The sequence below is a fragment of the Saccoglossus kowalevskii genome, chromosome 12 (assembly GCF_978046115.1).
Source record: "Saccoglossus kowalevskii chromosome 12, keSacKowa6.1, whole genome shotgun sequence".
In the NCBI taxonomy this organism is placed as follows: Eukaryota; Metazoa; Hemichordata; class Enteropneusta; family Harrimaniidae; genus Saccoglossus; species Saccoglossus kowalevskii.
In genome coordinates this window covers 26,036,993-26,048,047 of record NC_140652.1, presented here as the reverse complement: position 1 = coordinate 26,048,047, position 11,055 = coordinate 26,036,993, and the positions used below count along the sequence as shown (strand labels likewise).

At 35.8% G+C, this 11,055-nt stretch overlaps 1 protein-coding gene across 2 annotated transcripts; it reads right to left on the bottom strand.

Moving 5' to 3' along the window:
* Positions 1–1,497: 1,497 nt before the first annotated feature.
* On the bottom strand, positions 1,498–9,829 carry LOC100377848 (sphingomyelin phosphodiesterase 2-like). Of its 2 annotated transcripts, XM_085506205.1 has the most exons (7): positions 9,696–9,829; positions 8,400–8,496; positions 6,933–7,009; positions 6,156–6,339; positions 4,424–4,645; positions 2,340–2,589; positions 1,498–2,002 (listed from the first exon to the last, which is right to left on the bottom strand). In XM_085506205.1, the coding sequence occupies exons 1-7, from the start codon at positions 9,764–9,766 to the stop codon at positions 1,692–1,694; spliced, it is 1,212 nt and encodes a 403-aa protein (XP_085362331.1). In that variant the 5' UTR covers positions 9,767–9,829; the 3' UTR covers positions 1,498–1,691. The 2 variants fall into 2 exon arrangements, with proteins under 2 accessions (XP_085362331.1, XP_085362332.1); XM_085506206.1 differs by lacking the exon at positions 8,400–8,496 and having other exon boundaries at positions 9,696–9,770.
* Between the last annotated feature and the right edge of the window lie 1,226 nt (positions 9,830–11,055).

Genomic DNA, 11,055 nt, shown 5'->3' with positions numbered 1-11,055 from the left:
TTTTTTTTTTTTTTTTTTTTGGTAACTTTTATCTTGATATTGATACAAAACAATTGTTTTGATTGCTTTGATTACGTTTTTGTTGCCTCACTACAATTCAGTTTATTTAAAGTAATAATAATTAACCCACAGACACGACCAATCACCCAATCAATGTATTAAACCTCGGGCATAGACGTAGCACACAGGTTGTTAGTACAGCCTAGTATGATTACTGATTAATCTATATACACACACTGTACATACATTTGAAACAGATTACTAGTAAACCACAAAACCACGGAACAGAAGTAACAGGGAGAATAAAAGCACAGCCTTTACGGTAGACTAAATTCATTACAAATGCAATCGAAAAAAAAAACGGTATTTTAACATGGATAGTGGTAATAATGATAATAATGAATCAATCAAATTAAACAAGCAGCCTGTCGGCCGAGATAGCTCCGCTGTTAGCATTGCACATTTCATTTCCAGAAGTCGAAAATATCACCTTTTATCAAAAATTACAAAAATAATCACAAAAATTAGAGAATTAAAGATATCATTACAAAATGAACAAATCTGAGAGAGATCCACATGTAGTACCCATATATGTAATATCAAAGCAGTTAGACTTGCGGTTTTTAACAAGAAGTTGAAAATATCACTTTTTACCAAAAATTACAAAAAATATTCATCAAAATTGGAGAATTGAATATATCATAATAAAAAGGAACAAATCTGAGAGAGGTCCACATGTAGTATCTATATAATATCAAAGCAATTGGACTTGCGGTTTTTAACAAGAAGTCGAAAATATCACTTTTTACCAAAAATGACAAAAATATTCACTAAAATTAGAGAATTAAAGATATCATCATGAAATGAACAAATCTAAGAGAGGCCTACCCCGGGTACATTAACACCAAGTATCAAAGCATTCAGGCTTGTAGTTTTCAAGAAGAAGTCGAAAAAGTAAAACATTGACACGGATGACGGACGACGGACGGCGGACGCCGACGGACAATCACTCATATGATAAGCTCCGCTCGACACAGTCGACGGCAGAGCTAAATATTGACATTGTTGAATATTTCACATATACAACTTACAATTGTCGGATACGACTTCATGGATTTAAAACAAACTTGGTAGAAAGACAATACTCAGTGTCCCAATGTACGTTATTTTTTGTTCTTGATCAAGTTATTTATACCAGTCTGATATTATGTAATGAAATATGATGTGTCGGGACACACATCGTGCTTCAAGGAACATCTACATTTCTTGTTCTGTTGTTTTCCGATCTTACATTACGACAATTGTGGTCCGGTACTAGATAAATCTTTATACGACACACACTGTGTGTGTGTATATATATATATATATATATATATATATATATATATATATATATATATATATATATATATATATATATATATATATATATATATATATATATATATATATATATATATATAGTGGGGTCTATATAGATGCAGAGGATTTGGCAAGTTATTAATTTACTTATTTATTTACTCACTCACTACCCAGGGTAGATATAGGAATGATCACAGAATGCAAGATACAGCGGCGACAGTAAATCAACAAAACCGTCATGCATTATTATGGCGGCGTGACAAGAAACAAAGTTATATATACATCCATATAAATATTGTATACTCTTCACTTTTATTTTTATTGAATTATCAATTATTCATCAATTCTAATTCGACCATGTTCAAGTTTTCGCGGAGTGATTTCTCTTCACTTTTCCACCATAGTGTTGCCATAAAAATACAATACCACAGAAGAAAGGAGGTGGGTACTATGGCGATGGACATGACGATGTTTGCACCAGGAATGTCTAAAAGAAGAAAGGCGAATACAACTCCTAAAATTAAAAATATTCTAAATATCCAATTTAGACGTCTGGTTTTCAGCTCTACCAGTTCACTTCTGATATGTCGTAGAACGTGTTCACGTACTTTATTTTGTTCATTCTGTGAATTCGATGTCCCTACAATAAAATATAAAACAGTCAGTCATAAACAGATAAGAAAAACACATAAATGCACGGTTTTCATCATTTCAACATAAAGTGTCTATAACAAAATGCTTCTGACGAATTCGAAATTCGTGTCACTGAGCATTTGTGTGCTTATGCATTGTGGGTAAAAAATATACCTTGGTATACAGCTTGAAAACTACCACACATAAATATTAGATTTCATATCAATATCACACGACTTTTTATTCTTTAAAGATACAAATCCCGTGATTTATTCAAACGCGTACTGCATGGCGACTGTAGCGCTATAACTAGGATATGAAAGATAAAAAAAAAGACTCCTTACGTTGCTTTTCCTGATTCTCTGTTGGCATTATTTCTAGTGTTGTTGCCACACCCTCGTGGTCTGAATAGGAATAATCTTTCCCTGGTACTTTTGTCATGGTTACGTTCGTTTCAATACATTTTACATCATATCTTTGACTTGAGTTGTAGAATATATAGTCAATACGTGCTCCATTCGGCCACATCTTCAACTCATCTGGAATGGTAAATGGGTTGCTAGGCGACACACACGTAATACCTGCCGAATGTTCCTGTATATGACAAAACACTATGTAAAAACGTGTCCGTCGAAGATACAAATAACATAATAATAGAATCATGATACACACCCTCGGCTTTAATATTGAATGTCAGCAGTTGTCATTTTGCACAAAATAAATAATTCCAGACACCCCAACTAAAAACGATCAGCGCCTGATTGAAATTGTACCCATTCGGTCTAAACTATCAAAGGAAGTACCATAGACCATACAGTTGTAGAGTCTTTGAAAATAGAATGTTGGTGGTAGGAAATATATGTCCATCACAGGGTTATGTTAGACATGCAGTGCATCATGGTACTTCCATAGACAACCTATAGGTTAACCTTGACCTCTATACAGACAAAGACATGATTGTGCAATCCGCATGCAATTATATCAGATCAATACCCATATCCACATTTTCTAGGACAATTATTTTCAATATGTCTCATGTATTCAACAAACCAATTTTATCTCATTTATTGTAGGATCCTCTCTCCTCCCATTAAACGAAACTTAATTTACCCACACTGACAGTTTACACCTGCAATCGACAACAGACATTCAACCCTGTACGCATGTTACTCTACTCTTTTTAATTTCTATTCCAATATTTAATTTTCCACGCGGTAATTAATAAACACATCCTAAAGTTGAGTCTCATTTTTTTCGTTTACGTGGGCATACCAAACTAAATATATATTGAACTATCACACTCGCTACTACTCGGATTCTCTATACCATTTTTCTCGGTCACTTGCACACTACAATTATCATTATTACGCAATTGGTTACGCTCTTTCGAGTTGAAATGACATTATGAAACAAGTTAGTTTGTCGTCTGCGCTATGTATTCATATATTCCAAACGCCATACGCAAAAACCAAACGTTTGTTTTCTTTTAATATAAGTTTCTCCACCCTTCCCCTAAGCATTCGTGTCAAATATATAAATAAACATAGTTATTACTCGAGTTTTACAGGAGTTTCATTTTTTTTAAAAAGAAAGTCATGCTCATGTGCATACACTATCACTATCAATGTTCATGATTGACCTAATTTGTTACGGGCCTCTCAAGATGAAACGACACATTAAAATAAGGAATGTTGTCGTCTATGCTATGTGTTCATATATTCCAAAAAAACAAACGCAAAAGCCAACCCCCTGCTTTCCTTTAATAGAGGTTCCCCGCCCCTCCCTTTTAAGCATTCATGCCAAATATAACTCGGTGTATTAGCGTCCTAATCCAACAGCCATAAATAAACATAATGCATCTACTCACATTTGCATAAATAAACATAATGCATCTACTCACATTTGCATAAATAAACATAATGCATCTACTCACATTTGCATAAATAAACATAATGCATCTACTCACATTTGCATAAATAAACATAATGCATCTACTCACATTTGCATAAATAAACATAATGCATCTACTCACATTTGCATAAATAAACATAATGCATCTACTCACATTTGCATAAATAAACATAATGCATCTACTCACATTTGCATAAATAAACATAATGCATCTACTCACATTTGCATAAATAAACATAATGCATCTACTCACATTTGCATAAATAAACATAATGCATCTACTCACATTTGCATAAATAAACATAATGCATCTACTCACATTTGCATAAATAAACATAATGCATCTACTCACATTTGCATAAATAAACATAATGCATCTACTCACATTTGCATAAATAAACATAATGCATCTACTCACATTTGCATAAATAAACATAATGCATCTACTCACATTTGCATAAATAAACATAATGCATCTACTCACATTTGCATAAATAAACATAATGCATCTACTCACATTTGCCTTGCTTTGTTGTGTTATCCACGAGTCGTTCATTTCTATAAGTTTACAAATTAGCTCGTATCCACCCTCGTGCTGCTCTGTGTTGAAATCTCCCATCAAAACATTAACATCGCTGCTTTCACTGGTCGTAAACTTTATAAACTGACTCAGTTCATAGGCTTGTATTAAACGGTGTGCATAGTAGTATTTCTTAATAGCGTTGGTCTCCTCATGAAGCTGTATAAGAATACTATAGTGCATAACTGAATCATTTAAGCATAGCGCCCCCTATATAACTATGCGTACCATTTTTGGTATTTCATGTCGGTGCTTGGATATGTTTTTGATTCTGTTATTTTAAATTTGACAGTTTGGCTAAACTGCACGTATAAATAGTCTATACGGGCAAACAAAAATTTAGTGTGTTATTCATTCTATTCCATTTTATATTAATGAGTATGTTCACTTAATGATAACAAAGAATCATCTCTTGTGTAGGCAATTTCGATGGTGTGCAATTCAAATGAGACTATATTATCAGTCAATGAGAGCAATTAGCAGATACTCTCATATAATGGAAACGGTTTCAAATCTGACCGTGACGTTTTTATAAACAAAACAAAAATCAGCCAACTCTAATTTTTTTTTTAAACTGACGATTTCCACGCACAAACAGTTATGTAGTAACAAATGTCGTTTCTCATCTTTGAAACCCGTGGCCATGTCATTGAGTTCTGTTCTGTTTCCGAAATAGACAGAAATAACATTTGTTTTTTGCCTTTAAAGCGGGATGGTCGTCACCTGCGCACGCGCAGGAACTGAGTCGCAAGTGACGATAAAAACACACGCTAAAAATGCAAAGGTTCATGGGTAGACGCATGTTTGTAAACAATGACACGCTATGACCATCTGGCGCATACACAGGTGACGAATCCCCCGCTTTAAGCGTTGTGCAGAAAATTATAGCAAACATTTGGTTACAAATAGTTTTAATAAAAAAAAAATACGTATATTAGCATCCCGGTAAGTATATATCATCTTATAAGTGATGTTAGTTTTCCACCAGAAATAGTCTTGAGGTACCTCAGACAAGTAATAAATGTATTAGTTGTCTGAGGTTGAACGACGCATATTTGTGTCCAATTATTATGGTAAACATCAACAACAAATGCCGAACACAATACATATCTTTACAGTAACACAGATTTGCACGTCCACTACATTGTATTGAACATCTACGTATAGCAGGAGGGTCGGCAAGGGGTATTTTCGTAAGCTGTAATCAATTGTTTTTATTTTATTTTAATTTAAATAAATAAATAAAAAACGTAAATTCGTAGACATGGGTAAGGTGTAAAATGTAATCAGCTATTTTATTCGTCCGTAATTTGTACAAAGATATTAATTTATGTAAGCGTATAAAACATTTTCCAAATTAAATGTCGTAATTTTCAATTTTGATTCGTAAACTCAAATTAGCAAAAATATTATAAATGTAATTAGGAATTTGCTTTATCTGTAAAGTGTAAAAACCTATTTTTATTGTAAATGGAAATCTCATTTTATTTCTTGTAAAAACGTAAAATACCGTAATTATTTCCTCTAACCTGTACCAGCTATCTCCCTTACCCCCTAGCAGCAATTGAACGGGCTCCTATTCATTATAGTCATAACATTTATTTATACACATCATTTCTTATCAGTAACAAATCATAACGAAGTGACTATAACAGGGACCCATACTCACATGAGTGACGTAGATATTTATCTTGATACCATGATGTATAATTCGACAGAGACCCACCATGCTCCCAGTAAGCCACTCACCAGGGTGCCAGAAATGTGGGAGACCATTCGCCGAGTATTTGTGATAAAACATCTCAGTGATTGGTGACTTTGAGAACACACAAATGGCACTGCCAACAACACCACTGTATGCAAAGACAAATAGTACGAATGACTATTAAGCACATATTGCACATGGCCATAAGGGCATTAGTGTACGTCTATGTCCCCGAAGGGAATGTGGGTATCAAAAATACCTGCTATTTCAGGAGGCCACAGGCGTCATCCTAGACTGGCGCAGTCGGGCGATTAATTTGTTTTTGTAGTTTAAATAAAATGGAGGTGTTAGCGCGAAATCGCTCGACTGGTTTATTTTGCAGGAAATTCATTGCTATTAAATATTCATGAATGCACATATTATAATGAGGTGGGCGCGGAAATACGTGCATAATGAGTTCAACATGATAAAGGTCACACTGCCGACGTCTTCTCGGTCAGGGGTCAGTTGAAGAGACGTTGTGATTGGCTTAGATGATTGTCAATTAGAACACTCATTAACATAATTACCCGTTGAAAAATCGACGGGTTCCTGCAGTGTCGATAGAGGGCCATGCAGAATAAACCAGTCGGGGTGATTTCGCAGTTACAGGGGATTTTGCGCAAACACCTTCAAATCGCCCCGACTGCGCCAGTCTAGCGTCATCCCGGGTATACATACGATGGGCATATTATAGCTTACCTGTGGAACTGGTACGCGTATGGAAGACAATCTGATAGCATATCTTTCAACGATTTGAAGTCCTTAGAAGACCATACCTATAGGAATAGAGCGGAAAGTTCGATACAGGGCTTCCAGCAACATTTGTGCATGTATATAGGGGTCTTTTTACTTTGATAATTTATTTTGGACAAAAAAACGACCACTTTGATCCTACCAGTTGACATTTGCATAATAGATGATTTGACGACACACTGGACATCTAGCTTAGTATCCACCACGAAGTTTCTATATACATGTTTGTACGTATGATTATATCTTACAAGCAAACGTTAATATTGCATTCTGGGATCATTTATCTAGCTTTATTGGGTTATATGGATGAGTGAGTAAAATACCTGATGGTGCAAAAGCAGTGAGAAGTGTGAGTAAACGTTCAATTTTCAACGATTTTTATCAAATGCCGGTGATCGCTTCTGTTTCCCGTTATACTGTTTGTTTGAATTCGCTAACGTGTTTGAATTAGTATTTCGACACACGTAGATTCACAAAGATTTGCTTTTCTTAATAATCCGAAGATGACAACATTGACGATCCATAAGTGTATCCCAATGCAAATCTCGGTAAGTTTGTTTTCGGAACATAATATTTGTACAGACGAACCCTGACTTCGGGAGAATACGATGTTGGGCCGTAGATTATTTAAACAATAATGAATGACCAGCCAACCCATAATGGGCGAAAGTTCACTTTGTGCGACATATATGTACGAGGCGTGAGCCGAGTACATATATTGAGCACAAAGTGTGCTTGAGTCAAAGTGTGAACTTGCAACACAAACGTGCGACGCCAAATGACATCGCACATAGAAGTCAATAAAAGTACACCATTTTCATATAGCAGGCAACAGAACCTATCATAGTATAGTATTTTATTAAACACTCACCAGCACGAAAACCGTGACAAAAATGATCTGATTGAAATTGTTTCCCGTGAATTCCCGCACATTTTCTTTAGATCGAACGAGGACAAAATTTCTTGGTTAAATGACGTCACTGTATTAGAACTCCTATCCGACAGTTGAACAGCTGAAACGCCAGGAAATGATCGTCTGCTACTATTAATATTTTGCTATGGACTTCGTGGTATTTGTTGCCTATTTTCCTGCATCCTACATGCATGGTAAAAGACATTTATTTGTACATTTCTATGAAAAAAATAACTGTATACGCATGAAGTAGACGATCGCGACGACGAGTAGTTTGCCTCACGGGAGTATCTAACAAGTTATTCGGATTACGTTCTCCAGTGACGTTATATTGTCCTCGTTTAACCTGCACAAAATGGCTGTCGCCGATCCACAGCTACTAAGTATACAGCACATGAACAATTACAATCTGCCCGAATGTCAAATTTTGATATTTGGTGGAGTGGTTTAGAAATTATGTACATTGTTGTACTAGTAGTCAGATGAATGATGTCACTGACCTCCTGTAAACACACGACGTCATAGTCACGTGTCGATATTTCTTCACCGATGTGTCTGATTCGTTCTTTACGCAGCTTACTGAGGAATGGAATAGCCCTGTACAAAACAAGCAATACCCTGTTAAAAGGCGGTGATCATCGTGGCACGCATGCGCGAGATATGGGTCTCATATGAACAAACGTGTTGACTTTGACTGCAGACCAACAAGTACTAATTAAGACGTTACAAGGCTTTAATTAGGTAATTTTAAGGTAACTGGAAGGTATCTAAGGGGCCACTGGCGGTAATTAGTGCAAGTCGCGTGCAGGTCAAGACTCGTACTCGTGATTTCATTAGAAGAACGCATTGAATTGTTTGAAAATCAATGTTTATCAACATAAATGTCGCACATGCGCGGCGCAACGACCACCGCCCTTTAAGCATTGCAACATCAGTCTACAGGTTACATTACAAATTAAATTAGATTATATTGTGCAAGGTTGATTCACACTTTTTTTTTTATAAGTGTTTACAACTTTTTAATTTAATTCAATATAACTGAATTTAATTAAATTGCGTTGCCTTGTATTGATTTGCAGTGAAGTAAATTAGATAAGTGAACTCAGACTGAACTGTATATTTTTGGATTTGATTAATTTAAACTGGATTTGGTTGGATTGAGTTTGAATTGTATTTTATTCATTTGAATTGCACTGCATTAAACTGAAATGTGTTTACAAGTTGAACAACACGTCTTGCATGAGTATTTTGTATGCAACAGCGTCTGTGTCACGTGACATCACTAATCATTACGTCATATGATTCATTATTCATGAAGACGTTCGATTCATACAAATACACGAGTAAACACAAACTAAAATTGTGACAAATGTATTTATAACTCGTGTTGTCCTTCGACCGGAATAATAAATTTATTTTCTAAATTGATACCATTTAATCCATTTATGTTGATATAGGCAAACAAATGTCAGTTGTACTGTCTCTAATACCCGACTATGAACTTATGACCTTTTCGTGCGAACGTCGTTTGTCTGTTCCGTGCCCAGGTTGTGTACAAGGGTCACTAAACATGACATCGATGTGATTCTTAGACCGTTTGCTTCGACAAATCATCACCAGGACGACATAAACTTAATACTCGTCAGTTATAATCCATATATCAGTCGTTTACTATAAATAGCGCACAGCACAGTACACTACAATCTCTATATCGCCCGCATCGTTGTTGAGTTTCCGTTTAATGGCGGACGGCGGTACGTAACATACTACTTTGCACCAAACATGCGTGTACTTACCAACAGTTCAGCGTCAACAACTTCAGTTTCACCGGCAAATCGGCAGCCATCCTAGCGCTATGGTGCGACATACCTAATGCACGTGACAGTCGTGTCTGACGTAGGCAGAGACTGGTTATCCGATACTGCCCTTGGCTATAGAAAGCTGTATATGTAGGGGTCACAGTCGGTCGACGAGGACTGCGTACGTCATTCTTTTGTGTCAATGCCCCATATCTATATTGGGCAAATAACAAAGAATTAGTTTCAATAACAAATAACAGAATTTACAATTTTGGAATATTCATACATAGATATTATTAAAGCTGCTACCATATAACGCCATTTGAGATGTGGTTGCATTGTGCGGTAAAATGTGTTGAACAAATTGGTATACCCGGTACATGATTGAAATGAAAGCCAAGTGATACCCATGGTGAAATGCATTTGTAGGGTTTATTTCATGTTAGTCTCGATATCGTTCAATTACACTTACAATTTTTGACGATTTTTGATGAAATGCGACGAACATTTTGGAATTTTCTCTTTTCACATAAAACGTGGGGAATTTTAGTAGAAACATTTCATTCGCTTGGGCAGGCGACATTGGTTGTTACTAGTTAGTAACGTGATTATTTGGCCGTCATCGAAATGAATCATTGTTAAGTCAAACACTATTATGTACATTGTATTTGTATTTTCCTTCTTGTTGGTGGAGAACATTTTGGTTCGAATTTGTTAAAGCGAGGGAGTCGTCACATGCGCATGCATCAGATGGCCATTGCGTGTCATTGTTTACAAACAAACGTCTACCCATGAGCCTTTCCGTTTTTTGCGTGTGTTATTATCGTCGCTTGGGACTCAATTCCCGCGTGTGCGCAGGTAACGACCCTCCCGCTTTAATCATATTCTGATGACAGTCTTTGTTTTCACTTATATGACATTAGTTTCAAATTACGAGTCCTGAACAAATGAAATACGAATATGGAATCAAAGTTAAAGCAACATAGTGTTGCTATTAACGATCCTGTTCGATTCGAGTTCATACCTTTGAAACGAACTAATGTTTATGGTGTTATGATATAGAAGAGAATGGCACCACTCATATGCAACCGAGTCACTTTATGCCAAAAGATTCACCATTACTAAAACCATTAGTTATAGACAGATTGTGCCAAATATGCTAAAATATGCATACACGAACAAACGCACGAGTAGCACTACAATTGAACAAACAAAGGGGGTTTTCATTTGAAATCTTGAGAGGGCTGGGAGAATTTGTCATTTACAAATATGTCTCATGTGCCAGGCATTATTTATTTTTAACACCCTCTTAAATAATCTTCAAGTCCCCACTCCAATAAACGCAGTCACTTTAAAG

Excerpts from the sequence above, each read along its gene's own strand:
- LOC100377848 (XM_085506205.1), bottom strand. The coding sequence starts at position 9,766 with ATGTCGCACCATAGCGCTAGGATGGCTGCCGATTTGCCGGTGAAACTG. Across the intron at positions 7,010-8,399 it reads ACGTCGTGTGTTTACAGGAG|GTATGGTCTTCTAAGGACTT; the intron begins GTCAGTGACATC and ends CTATTCCTATAG. Across the intron at positions 6,340-6,932 it reads TACGCGTACCAGTTCCACAG|TGGTGTTGTTGGCAGTGCCA; the intron begins GTAAGCTATAAT and ends CTTTGCATACAG.